The following is a 14,519-nucleotide window of genomic DNA, read 5'->3' as shown; positions in this document are numbered from 1 at the left end:
GAATATGATTATACCCAATTGTCTAATGGGTAATCTGAGGCACGAAGGTTAAACGATATTCCCCCTAGTCATTCAAGAATAACACTTGTGAATTCCAACTGCCTGGCAAGTTTTGCTATCAGGTAACACTACCAGGAGCTTCTGCTTTTTCCTTTTAAGCCACTAGTCTCTTCTTTCCAATTAGAATGTACTGAAAAGGGGGCACTTACTAGGTATATTAGTACTGGGTTTGAGGGATGGTTCAACTTGGTCTCCCTTAACATGTCTATTTGTTTTCAACAAGAAATCAATGAATCTCAGATACTGAAAATTATGTTATTTTGCTCAAGGGAGAAATCTAAATAACAATAAAATCAGATTAAGCCAAATGTAATTATCTAGCAAATAAAAAGCAAATGGAAAATCTCCCAAGAATGCTATAGATTATATGAATGTTTTCCTCAGCATCTGAAGTCTTTCTACTTCTGAGTTTATTAACCTTTTAACAGATAGATATGCAGCTATATGATTTCTTCAAAAATCATTTTCCAGAAGAAAATATGATACATTTTTAACATTGCAAGTTGCTAACTTCCTTCTAAACTTATTTAGATACCATATCATGGTTCTAACACTAGCCTTCTCACATGTTTAATCTAGCGCACCTTACCAATGTGACTTGTAAGGTACTCTTGTTATTCCAATGCTTTCTCCTGTATTACTTATGCCAAGATTAAAGAGCAAAGAAAAGTGGGTTACATCCAAGAATAGTCAATGATTCACTAAGTTTATTTTACTTGTAGTAACTGACGTGTGTGTGTGTGTTGCTACTGTCAACTTCTACAAGCAGATATTCAAAGGGCAAAGATGGCCTCTTGTGAAAAGATACTTCTCTTTTTTTTTTTTTTTAATTTGAGACGGAGTCTTGCTCTGTCACCCAGGCTGGAGTGCAGTGGCACGATCTCAGTTCACTGCAACTTCTGCCTCCCGGGTTCACGTCATTCTCCTGCCTCAGCCTCCCGAGTAGCTGGGACCACAGGCGCCTGCCACCACGCCCGGCTAATTTTTTGTATTTTTAGTAAAGATGGGGTTTCACCGTATTAGCCAGGATGGTCTCGATCTCCTGACATCGTGATCCGCCCGCCTCGGCCCCCTAAAGAGCCGGGATTACAGGTGTGAGCCACCGCGCCAGGCCGAAAAGATACTTTTCTAATCCACCCACTTTAATCAACTAAAAGCAATGGAATAAACAAGGCAGAAGTTTTGCAAACATTGAAAGGGGAGTGTTTGGAAAGGATGCAATGGTACAGCAGCTCCTAGTTTTATATATATGTAATGTACGTATCTTACATATATATCCATATACATAGAAAGAAAAGGAAGAGGGTTACAGCATGACATGACGTTGGCAAGTGTGAGATTCTTCCTCCTCAATCCCCTGACTTATCAGTCTGTACTTTAAGATAATCTGACAACAGTTTCAAAAGAGGGGAAAAAAGAAAGAAAAAAGGCACTTAACAAAGACAAAGGCCTGAATTGAGCATGTTTTAGAGGAGTAATATAAGCATTTTACCAGAGCTAAGAAATGATTTACAAAGAGTTAAACTTTTCCCCTTAAAATTTTATAAAATAAAATTGCATAACATGTTTGTGATCAGTCATTTATCTACTACTGCACTTTTCTTCTGCTTCATTATTACAAACACAAAAGCCCCCCCAAAAGCAAAAAACAACAATCATACATGCACAACAGAAAGTAAAAGTGCCCTTTTGAGAACATTAGGTCAGCAGAATTACAGTGCTGAAGCACAGGACAGTTCTCAAGTTTGGCCTGATTATAGATTTTTCTCATTCTTCTATTTCCAACTTTAAAAAAACAAAACAAAAAACAAAAAAGCAAACAAATTCCAAACCTAAATAATAAAAACAACATAGGGACCAGTGTGCTTTTATGGTACACTCCTAAAATAAAGTATCCTAATTCTATACATGAGTCAAATTAGAGGACAGAACATCCTAGAAATAAAGAACTGTAAATTAGATTAAAGTCAACCAATACAGGCAAAGTTCATTTTACAAATGTAGCAGCAAATATGATAGATCACTGGAGTTCTAAGAGATGATCCCAAAGGACACAGAGTTCTCATAACCAATGGCAGTTTGAATAACAGTAGAATTTTTGTTTCAGAAAATGTCTTGAACCAAGTATAGGTGGAAAGGGGTGTGGGAGAGGGCAACCAGAGGAGAAAGACTAGATTAGAGGTGCCTGCCCTTTCCAACCCTGGGTAGTAAACAATTTAGATCTGCTTTGGGAAAAAAAATATCCTGGGTTAAAAATCATGTCCAATAAATTGTTTTCAACCAGGTGTCAAACCCACAGTATTCCAACACATATGTGCCCGGTTCTTCCCCTTACCTTCGTGATTCAATAAACCCTATTCAATGTCCATGATATGAACAATGTAATTTGGGCTAACAACATCCATCAGAGGGGTGGTGGGCACGAAAGAATGCACTATCACCATCTTCCAATTCCCGCAAAGTATTAGAATTTTATGACTACGAATTAGCCTCATTTCCTTTCCCAAAACCTTTTCCTTCAGGCTGTTTTGAAATCATGATTTCATTTACCCTCCGACCTCAAAAGCATACAAGAATTATAATTGACTTATAGTGGAAATTATTGCTTGCATTTATTCTGGATGCTCTGAATGAGCTTGACACTTTGCTCCCAGTCTCCAACTGAGGCTCAGCACAGCTATCTCCAAGGACAACTCTGCTGACTGTTATTGCTTGTGAATACTGAGGATTAACTTGTATGTACAGTAACAGCTTATATATCAGTGAAGGCAATTTAAAATATAAAACAGTTGAAAACAAACAGCTTAATCTTCCTGAATCAAGAATCCCGAGGAGTGGGATATAATCATGTGTGCTGATTATTTTTGCATTTGGATGTTGCTAATGCTCTTCAGAAATACACGTTGCTCTATAGATATCCTTTCCAATGACTCACCATTTTAAAAAATAACATAATTTGATTTTTAAGTGCAAAAATACAGTATGAGTCACAAGTCTCTGTGCTAAAAAATAACCAATTTATATGTTTGTTTTTAGTAATAAAAACGGTAAAGACAGGTGACCATAAAGTATGGGCACCTTTTTCAATGTTATGATCTAGAAAAGAAATAGATTAGTATTTACATGTAGAAACTCTCTGATCATACTTTATCTATACAGAAATACAAGGATGTTTGACTGATTCATACAACATAAAAGAGGGGTCCTGACTGAAATGAATGGAAGTTGTCAGTGCAGATGGGGGTTTAAAGTAGGGATCTGACAGCAGTCCTCAAGGAATCAAGACTAAAGAGAACACAGAAGAATCTCCATATTACATTCTTGGAGCCAAGGGCCTTCAGATATTTTTACTGGTTAGTATAAAATGTTACAGGGAAAAGAACTGATTATCCTGTTCTTTTCTAATGATGAGAGTCACCAGGGATCTTCACATGGCATGATTCAGAATTGATGGTTTTAAGAAATTCAAATGATTTTTTGACTCAAACTAGTCATTTATATGAATATATGTGTGTATGTGTGTGTATATATATATATATACACACACATACACACATACATACAAGTATTCCAGAAGAGAGATTAATATGCACTTTGACTTCTCTTGTGGTATGAGAAGTAAAACAAGTTACCTTCCCAAAGGAAAATCTCATCACTTCCCCTAGTATTAAGCAAAGACCTTTTTATTCCATTTTCATAAAAGCAAGAGGTCCACTACATCTGAAAAAGTAAAAAAATTGGGCAAGCTTCCCTAACTGAAACCAAGCAAATCTTCATCAGACATACTGAATTCAAGTCAAACCTCTCTGCGACATCCTTCCAGTATCCTTCCAAAATATCTACTGGGGTTCATACTATATCCATATTGTTTTATTGATAAACTAAATTCTTAGAGTCAAGAAATTGTATCAGTGATTCCTTTGAAATAATCCTTTCCCTTTACTGTAACAAGTTCTTGGAACTAAAGTTTTCAGTTATTTATTAACTTTTTTGCTAGGAAGCAAGCCAATGTGACTTTGAAGTCAAAATATAGGCATACAGATCTAAACAGATCTGTGGTTATTTATTCACAGTCCTGTAGGATATCTGGGACTTTTGCGTATAAAAGAAAAAAGGGCCTGGTTAATACTCTTAATTGAGTAATCTAATGGTATAGGGTAATGTGTAATAAACACATATGCAAGAAATGTTGCCACTACCAGTCTATTGATTTTTTTAGGTTAGTGTGTCATTATAAATGGATCAAGCTTATACCATTTAGAGTTTACACCATTCTCTGATATAGTTTGAAAATACAGAGCTTAAAAAACTAGAATACAGCAAAAAAAAAAAAAAAAAAAAAAAAAAAAAAAAAATCAAATCAAATGCATCCAAGGAGAACCATAAATTTTTCCCTTAACATCCTTTGTTGAATATGCTATTTGCATAAGGAAGCTATAATAACTAAGGAGTCTTATCTTCTGCAGATTTACTCACATATCAATACACTGAGTAAATTTTAGTAAAGCTTTAGGATCTCAAATGCTCCAAACAATTTCACTACACTGGATACAAGGAGTAAAAATACACTGTGACTGTGATCCTAATGTGATTCCTCCCTTTAAAATACCATCTTAAAACTTCGAAAACTATATTCATGCCATTTGAATGACCAATGAAGAAACATAGTGTACACTTCTGCCTGTTTATACCAATAGCTAATAATCACCTGAAGGACCACTAGCTAAAAGAACAGAAGGAGAAGTTGTGAAGTTAGATGAATTGGGGAAACTTAAGAGTTTATGTTGCTGCAAGGGCTAATAGCAGCAAAGCAATAACCCTGTAAAGATCCCCATTTCTCAAGAGAAAAATGTGAACACAGTCACATTTTAACATCAAGAATGGAAATAAGAATTAACCAGTCAATACTAGATGCACAAATCACCTGAAGAAAAGAGTTAAGTACCTGCTTCTGAATGGAAGATGAAATTGACCCTTTTACAAAAAGGGGACATCTAGGTTTCATCTCTTAAGAGCAACAGGCTCAACTTCCTGATTTTTAAAAATCTAGATGATTTAATAATATATATCACTGTGCTAAAATAACTTTCCTGAAGGATCTTTAGTCCACTGATTTAGGGGAGTTGCTACACACTGGAGAAGATTCAAGTTTGTTCAGGATTTTTGAGGGTATGGTATTTCTTCAGCTACTGTATATCGGAGATAGAATCACTATTGTTATTATTTTTTGTGGCAAATTTGCTACACAGTCCACTCAAATAGACATGATCATTATTCCTGACAAACTGGCCTAATTCCAGTTTTTAATGCCTTTTATTAGCAATTATGTCTATTAAGTGTTCAGATCCAACCCCCAGGATGGATGGAGTTTACCCAAATTCTCTTGACTTCCTTCTTCCTCCCCCGGGAACAATCAAATTTGTATTTCTGTGGGTTTGACAACTGAGTCTCTTTCAAGTCTATTAATACGGTAACTTTGTCATTCTTTAGAAGAGACCAAAGGTCACTAACTTTGCACAAAAGCATTTCTTCCTCCTGCACCTGGCTTTGCTCAAGTAATGTTTTCTTTTCTTTTTCCTCCTCACCACAGTGCTTGGGACGAGAGAATGTAAACATCGACAGAAACAGCAGCCCTATGACCACATAAGTACTTTCCCATCAGGTAGATTCCATCAGTCAACTAAACATTTCGTCTCCTTTGCTTGCTGGGCAGTCACTGAGATTTCCGTGGTAATTTAGTGTCCCCTTTACTTTGGCCTCCATCTGAGAAAAAGAGATATTAAATTGGTATGGGTCCATATGTTAAAAAAACCAGGTAAGAAAAACAAAGCAAAAAGAACAATTAACTTTTATCTTTTGTGGATGACATCTCTGAAAAGATATAACTTTTAATATCTTGCATGCCATATAGCATTATAGAGGTTGATAAAACATCATGGAGATAAAAACTCAAGAAAAATGATCCTCTTCTTTCAAATGACTGTGGTTTTCAGTGTTCTATAAATACCATTTCAATAAGTTTTTATTATTTACGTCCCAGCCAATTGTGTCAAATGCTGTAAGAGGGTTATAAAGGAACCAGAAGACACAATTCCTACCTCAGAGGGACCCACTACATCTTTCAATTCCTTTAGAAGACAGGTCAACTTCATTTTTTTTTGGTAAGTGAAATAAAATTTCAACCTGGGACACAGCATTTCATAATTCCTGATTGTGTAAACAAATGTAGCAAACTTTTAATCTGTAGTGAAAAACATTCAGCTGAGTCTGTGTGCTCATTCTAACCTAGCTTTAAGTGACAGGAAAGTCTGCTAATGGGACAATGCTCTTTCTTTTCTTTTTTTTGAGACGGCGTCTTAGTCTGTTGCTCAGGCTGGAGTACAATGGCGCGATCTCGGCTCACTGCAACCTCTGCCTCCCAGGTTCAAGCAATTCTCCTATCTCAGCCTCCCGAGTAGCTGGGATTACAGGTGCGCACCACCATGCCCGGCTAATTTTTGTACTTTTAGTAGAGACGGGGTTTCACCATGTTAGTCAGGCTGGTTTCAAACTCCTGACCTCATGATCCGCCCACCTCGGCCTCCCAAAGTGCTGGGATTACAGGCGTGAGCCACCACGCCCGGCTGTTTCTTTTTTAAAGAGAGAGTCTTGCTATGTTTTCCAGGCTGGAGTGCAGTGGCTATGCACAGATACGATCATAGCGCACCACAGCCTCAAATTCCTGGGCTCAAGCGACCCTCTTGCCTTAGCCTTCTAAGTAGTGGGACTACTGGTGTGTGCCACCAGACCAGCTCAAAATAATTTCTATTTTTACACACTGCTGTTTAAATGCTTGCAGAAAAACTGTTGATTACTGCATTTAATCCTCAACTAAATTACCTACAAAAACTGGCCAGGAGGAGAGGAAAGGGGGATACCAGGGCAAGGGTAGGGCCCCATGACCTGGAGAGCCAACAGAATATGGAGAAAGTCTCCAACAGGTCATGGCCTTAGCAAGAAAAATAAGGCCTCATAGACAACCCAGGTCTGACAGCAAAGGACAGGGAAAGGAAACCTTTTATTCTGAGGGAAGAGGCATGAATGGCAGAAATACACAGGTGAAAAGGAACAAATTTGACCAGGGTTTGGCAAACTACAGCCCATAGGCCAAATCTGGTTCCCTGCTTGCTTTTGTATGTAAAGTTTTATTTACAGTCATACTCATTTGTTCAAATACTTCTTATGGCTGTTTTTCACTACAATGGTCAGTTGAGTAGTGGCGACAGAGACCATATGGACTGCAAAGCCTAAGATATTTGCTATTTGGCCCTTTACAGAAAAATTTTACTGAGCTTTTACACTACATAAAATTAATTAACATTAATTGAGCTCTTACTATGCACCAGGTGCCATGCTAGAAGCTTTAAATCAATTATTTTTTATTAAATTCTCATATGAAGTCCTTAAAAACATTTGTTGTCTCCAGTTTACAAGCAAGAGAAAGTGATGTTCAAACAAGTTAAACCTATTCAAACTGGCAGTTCTGTAATTAAAAAATCCAAGTCTGATCCTCAAGTTCAGTGACTTATACTTTAAAATGGGTCTTAAGGGAAAAATTTTAAACTCTTTTTTTTTTTGGAGACAGACTCTCACTCTGTCACCCAGACTGGAGTGTAGTGGCATAATCAGAGCTCACTGCAGCCTCGACCTCCCAGCTACAGGTGATCCTCCCACCTCAGCCTGCCGGGTAGCTGGGACTACAGGGGCACACTACAATGCCCAGAAAATTTTTTGTAGAGACAGCATTTCACCATGTTGACCAGGCTGGTCTCGAACTCCTGGACTCAAGCCACCTGCCTGCTTGGCTTCCCAAAATGCTGGGATTACAGGCATGAGCTACCAAGGCTGGTTGAAAAATTTTAAACTTTTTAACTTTAGTTATTTGGAAAATACTGACAGTCATATTTCCTTTCTCCCTCTGGAATAGCAGTGCTGCATTGATAAACGAGATAGTTCGTGTAAGAGCGAACACTGGGGTCTTTTTGAGCCATGAGAATCCTGCTTGTTTAATTCCTTGCAGGTGGCCACATTCATGCGAATCTGCTCATGAGTACACTACCCTCAGCTGGATTCATTATACCGAACAGTTGTCTACACCCAGGGAGGAACTGCTTTAGTCACAGGGCAATTCTCTTTAGATATTTAAACTAGTCAGAGTTCAGGAAGATTGGGATTGTTGACATTTGTGCCACGACTCTCTGTTACCCATTTTACATAACTGTGGTTTTATGCTCATTCTCAAGGGTAAGACTGGGACAGCTCACCACTTAGTTCTTTCGGAGGATTAATGGCAATCTGTTGCCTCAAGATTGCTCCTCAGTTCCCATCTCTGCACTGTGGTTAATGTAAACTGGTTCAAAGATCATTTTGATTCAGTGGCCAAAAAAAAAAAAAAAAAAAAAAAAGTGAGGCCTAGTCAACTTTCAAAGTTAAGCGGGCAGCTGAGCAGTTACTTCTGCTCAAAAGATCCTGAAAATGGGCTTCAGAATGATATCAGCGTCTATGGAGGTCAACTGCTAGGGAAAACGAGAAGCTGGAGCCCAGTGTGTTTGGCACACTGCCTAATCTGACTGCCTAATATCAGATTTCAGAGCGATCTGGCTGCCTACAAGGACATAATGCATACAGCTTGGATCATATTAATGTTTATTTTCTGAGACAGTCTTACTCTGTTGCCCAGGCTGGAGTGCAGTGGCGTGATCTCGGCTCACCGCAACCTCCACCTCCAGGGTTCAAGCAATTCTCCTGCCTCAGCCTCCCGAGTAGCTGGGACTACAGGCACGTGCCACCAGGCCCAGGTAACTTTTGTATTTTTAGTAGAGATGGGGTTTCACCATATTGGCTAGGCTGGTCTTGAAACTCCCAACCTCAAGTGACCTGCCCACCTTGGCCTCCCAAAGTGCTGGGATTACAAGAGCGAGCCACTGTGCCTGGCAGGATCACATTAATTTCATCTCTGCTAAAATGCCAAGACATTTAATGACTAAGAATATAGGTCATGGAGTCAGACTTCCTGGGTGTGAATCTCAGATCAAGCATTTGTTATCTGGGCAAGTTGTGTATTATCTTGGGCAAGTTGCTTAGCTCTCTGATTCAGTTTCGTGATCTGTAAAATGGAGACCGTCATCTAAGGACTAAGCTATCCATGTAAGCTGCCACAAGACTATATGGCATTTAGTATGCTTTCAATAAATGTAAACAACTATCATTACTGTACATAAGTTTTAACCATCTTATGAATCCTCTCATTAGTCATCATTTCCACATAATAAACACCTTCAAAAAGGCTTTTAGGTTACAGAAGATCTCGTTTACCTATTTCCTTCCTCTTAAAAGGAATTTGTTGCTAATGAGGAATGAGGATTCAGTCTATGAAAATTTCCATTTTCCAGCCTTTGTGATTCAGTTCACAATGTTTTCAGAAAAGTATAATCCATATCTACAAGCCTATACAAATAAGAACGAGAGGAAGAAGGAGACGGCATTCTCACCGTGAAATGCTTGCTGTGAGTGTGCAGGCAGAGGTGAGTGGGAAAGCGCTGCTGCATGCTGGGCTCCTCCTGGCTGTAAACCCTTGAGTAAATCTGAGAGGAAAACAGACTTGTCAGTCATCTTTAAATCCAGATTGGAGCCCTTTTAGTTCAAAAATGAAAACTGATTTATGTAATGCCGGCACAGCACCTGACTTCGAAGGCCTTCTAAAACTAGAGCATGTTTTTAAAAATTTACTTATTTTAATGTATGTGTATGCACATAACCCAACACAATTGACTTCCTCTTAAAAATTTCATTAAGATGGAAATGTGGTATAGATAGCTTAAAAACTGTATATAAAACCCCAGTGTCCAATAATTTTACTTACTATATATACATATAAACTGCATTTCTTAAGAAAAAACTATAATCTTCATTAACTCCAACTGGACTACTCTTAATTAGAATAAATTTATAAGGTTTCCTGTTCTGTCAAGCTAGACAGCCCAAGCAAATAGAAGAGCCCCACTTACTCTGAGTTAGGCTATGGTGGAAAGCGGCTGAGGTAGATCCCGAGGTGGTTGTCACTCCAGCTGTGTCCGTTCCAAAGCCAAATATCTCCAAGGGAAACGGGAAGGGCATGGTCACTGGAACAAGGCCACCCAGCATCCCAAAAGGAGTCACATTTTGATTTGTTACAGACAAAGGTGATGTCATGAGAGTCAGAGGTGAGGCATTAGCCAATAATGATGCTCCTGCTGTGGACTGTGCAGAAACCAGGGGTCAAAATACGTAAGAAATAAAGTAATCCAAATTGATTTATTTTCTATAATATCCTCACAGATGCAAGACTATGCCTTACATCTGCTCTGACAGAAACGTTGTGAGACAGGCTCTTCATTACCACTGTAGTTTCCTCAGACGCTGTTATTTTAGTGGCACTTATATGAACACTCACGCACTCTCTCAATCTACTAATTCCCAACCTTACACTTGCACTCCTCCACTTTTGCCTCCTAGCCCAAATACCTGAACCATGAGTAAACAATCCCGTGCAATTTTGGCTGGGTCTCTGAAAATGCTCACTTTACTATTTGTCTCATCATCTTTCCTGCAGCGGCTGCTCTAGACTGCTGCTTTCAGGGCCCTACCCAGTATCCTTTACTGTCATCACATCAGCTTAGAGACCAGGCCGAGGCATTCTTCCTCGCCATGAGCCTCACCTGCCCTTCTCCAAAGCTAACCACCTGACTTACACCATGAATTCTCACCGTATAGAACTTTCTTGTACAAATATCTAGTACTGCCCCTTTTCCATGTTTCCTCTGCCTTCTCAGATACAGAAACTTACTATTTCTTTTTATAACCACGCCGTTATTCTAGCTCTTCCTCGACTCCTAGCCACTATCTAATTTGTCTTCCTTTTATTATCAAACAGAATGACAGACTTCAGTTTCCTTAGTTCTAGTCACTTAAGTCCTGAAAGCGATTTTCACTTTATTACTTTTCTGAAATTATACTCCTTAAGGTAAAAGATAAACTGGACAGTGTTTTCACACTCCCCTACCTGGGCTTTGATGCCATGTTTACGAATAAAAACACTGAAATCAGAAATATGCTAACATATTTGGACTGCAGGGAGGACTTTAAAAAAATAAAATAAATAAGAAATATGCTGACCTGGATGGGCTTTCACAGAGAACTTACTTAAATATATTCCCCCTGCCCAAACTCCGCCCCCTTTTTGAGACAGGGTCTCCTGTTGCCCACGCTGGAGTATAGCAGTGCAATCACAGCTAACTGCCATCTCAAACCTCCTGGAGGCTCAAGTGATCCCCTCACCTCAGCCTCCCGAGTAGCTAAGACTACAGGCACATGCCACCATACCTGGCTAACATTTTTTGTATTTATTATACATGGGGTTTCACCATGTTGCCCAGGCTGGGCTTGAACTCCTACGCTCAAGCGATCTCCTCACTGCCTGTGCCTCCCAAAGTGCTAGAATTATAGCGTGAGCCAGAACGCCTGGCAAATATCTTCCTATACCTAGTTTAATTCTTTGAACAGTTTTCTACACAACAATTACATTTTTTCCATTTTGATTTTTTTTTAAAAAGATTATTATTTTTTGAGAGACGGGGTTTCACTCTGTTCCCCAGGCTAGAGAGCAGTGGCACAACTGTAGCTCACGGCAGACTCAAACTCCTGGGTGCAAGTGATCCTCCCACCTCAGCCTCCCAAGTAGCTGGGACTACAGGCGTGTGCCACCAGACCCAGCTAACTTTTTAAAATGTTTTTGTAGAGACGGTGTCTACGTTGCTCAGGCTAGCCTCGAACTCCTGGGCTCCAGCAATCCTCACACCTAGGCCTTCCAAAGCACTGAGATTACAGGCATGAGACACCATGCCTGGCCAACATTGTTCTTTTCTATGTGCACTTACTTACCAACAGGGAGTTGATACAATCAAATTTTCTTATTATCATATGTTATCTATTATAGTTTCTGTCATTCTGAGATTTCTTTTGTAGTCTTATTTTACCAAATCCAAATTTTCCTGGTCAAAACTTTAACTTTTTTTTTTTGTTTTCCTTGTTTTTTTTTTTTTTTTTTTTTGAGACGGGAGTCTCACTCTGTTGCCCAGGCTGCAGTGTAGTGCTGCAATCTTGGCTCACTGCAACCTCCACCTCCTGGGTTCAAGCAATTCTCCTGCCTCGGCCTCCTGAGTAGCTGGGACTACAGGCATGTGCCACCATGCCCAGCTAATTTTTGTATTTTTAGTAGAGATGGGGTTTCACCATGTTGGCCAGGATGGTCTCGAACTCCTGTGCTCAAGTGATCTACCTGCCTTGGCCTCCCAAAGTGCTGGGATTATAGGCATGAGCCACCGCGTCCCACTAAATCTAAATTTGATCAGGAAAATGGAATTTGTTGACTATTTTAAAAATAATAAATGTTAGCTCTTTCCAGTTTTATGTGTATCAATAAGCATTATTAATTAAGGACTTATTATTTTAAAAATCTTGGTCCTTTTGCTGCTAGTGGGGTATTTCTTAATGTATAAGAAAAATGCAGACAATCTTTCCACACACACACATACCACATAACATTACATATATTTGTACACTTAAGAGGTTATGCCACTGCTGAACAAACAAATGAAGAATATCCACAAACGGCCTTCTTTCTGGTTCTTTAACTGCCTCCCTCCCCAGTTCTCCTTTATTTGTTAATAAAAATAACAAATTTTACAACTGAAATTTATATCCGTAGTTCTGGCCTCTCATCTGTTTCCATCCTGTATATCTGAGAGTTAACTGAATAATTCCGCTTGAATATCTAGCACCAACTTGACATATCCAAAGCTGAAATCATCTTCTCCAATGGGTTCCCCCATCTTCTGTCAACTGCTTTCACCAAGGAATTCCATTCTTTCCAGTCACTTAGGCTTGAAATCTTAGTTTTCAAGTATCATAAAATGATGACATTATAGTCAACAAACCCATTCTTTCTTTTTTGCCAAAATTTTCTCTTACACGTAAGTACAAACCTTCACCACTCCATGTTTGAACCTGACAGTTTTTATTTGCCAGTCTTTTCCTGTACTGTGCCAACCACGATATACAAAGTGAGTGCATTTAGGAAAAAAATTACCAAGTTAGAGATAATAGTATCTTAATGCAACCAGGATAGAAAAGATCCCGCATCAACTTAAAAATGAACCAGTGTTGGCCAGTGCAGTGGCTCACGCCTGTAATCCTAGCACTTTGGGAGGCCAAGGTGGGCGGATCATGAGATCAGGAATTCGAGACCAGCCTGACTAACATGGTGGTCTCTACTAACTCTGTCTCTACTAAAAATACGAAATTACAATAATTAATTCAATACAAAAATTAGCCAGGTGTGGTGGCACATGTCTGTAGTCCCAGCTACTCGGGAGGCTGAGGCAGGAGAACCGCTTGAACCTGGGAGGCGGAGGTTGCCGTGAGCCGAGATTGCGCCACTGTACTCTAGCCTGGACGACACAGCAAGACCCTATCTCGGGGAAAAAAAAAAAATTAACCAGAGTTGCTTCTTCTTTTAATCATAATTCTACTGCAGTCTTGGAATGATAAAGAGTCTCCAAGGCTGTGTGCCCCAACTGGAGTTCCCTAGTGAGGAACATTAAATACTGTTAATAAAAGGAATCTTTTAAAGCTTTTCTGGAGGAGTGCAATTGAAGCATTAAAATAGATGCAAAATGAGGGCCAGTCACTATGGCTCACTCCTATTATCTCAGCACTTTGGGAGGCTGAGGTGGGTGAATCACCTGAGGCCAGGAATTCAAGACCAGCCTGGCCAACATGGTGAAACACCGTCTCTACTAAAAATACAAAAATAAGCCGGGCATGGTGGCGCTTGCCTGTAATCCCAGGTACTCAGGAGGCTGAGGCAGGAGAAGTGCTTGAACCCTGGAGGTGGAGGCTGCAGTGAGCCAAGACCACGCCACTGCACTCCAGCCTGGGCAACAGAGCGAGACCCTGTCTCAAAAAAAAAAAAAAAAAAAAAAAGCAAGATGTAAATTAGGCAGGGCAATTTCCAAAATTAAATAACTCAAGTATAGCAATAAAAAAGTGATACTATGCCATAACTGCCTAACATTTTACACTTTCAAGTAACTTCTATATCCACTTTGTTTATAAATATAAATGGAAGCATCAGATAATCTAAATGTGACATGGGTATTTGCAAATCTCTCTAACCTAAAAGATGGAGACCTTTCAGCAGTGGGGTATTCCAATGTTGACATAATCTGGGATCATGCACAAGAAGTCAGCATGAAGCAGCTAAATAGTTCAGGATTATGCCCCACAGTCAAAAATAGTTTCCGTGACCTCTACATTTTATTCCCAGGGGAAAAAAACATTGAAGGGAAACCTTGCTCTTCCCATAGTGGGCATTAATTTTT

At 39.3% G+C, this 14,519-nt stretch overlaps 1 protein-coding gene across 1 annotated transcript in view; it reads right to left on the bottom strand.

Moving 5' to 3' along the window:
* Positions 1-1,505: 1,505 nt before the first annotated feature.
* The window catches only part of UBN2 (ubinuclein 2), a 71,622-nt gene continuing 58,608 nt past the window's right edge, over positions 1,506-14,519 (bottom strand). Inside the window, exons 16-18 of the mRNA XM_025380791.1 lie at positions 10,107-10,338; positions 9,591-9,683; positions 1,506-5,823 (exon numbers count right to left, since the gene is read on the bottom strand). Of these exons, the coding sequence (XP_025236576.1) occupies positions 5,774-5,823; positions 9,591-9,683; positions 10,107-10,338 (375 nt within the window). The 3' untranslated portion in view covers positions 1,506-5,773. The remainder of the gene's footprint in view (positions 5,824-9,590; positions 9,684-10,106; positions 10,339-14,519) is intronic.

This window comes from Theropithecus gelada, chromosome 3 (assembly GCF_003255815.1).
Source record: "Theropithecus gelada isolate Dixy chromosome 3, Tgel_1.0, whole genome shotgun sequence".
NCBI classification, from domain to species: Eukaryota; Metazoa; Chordata; class Mammalia; order Primates; family Cercopithecidae; genus Theropithecus; species Theropithecus gelada.
The sequence above is the reverse complement of the archived record's forward strand: the minus strand, read 5'-3'. Positions and strand labels throughout refer to the sequence as shown.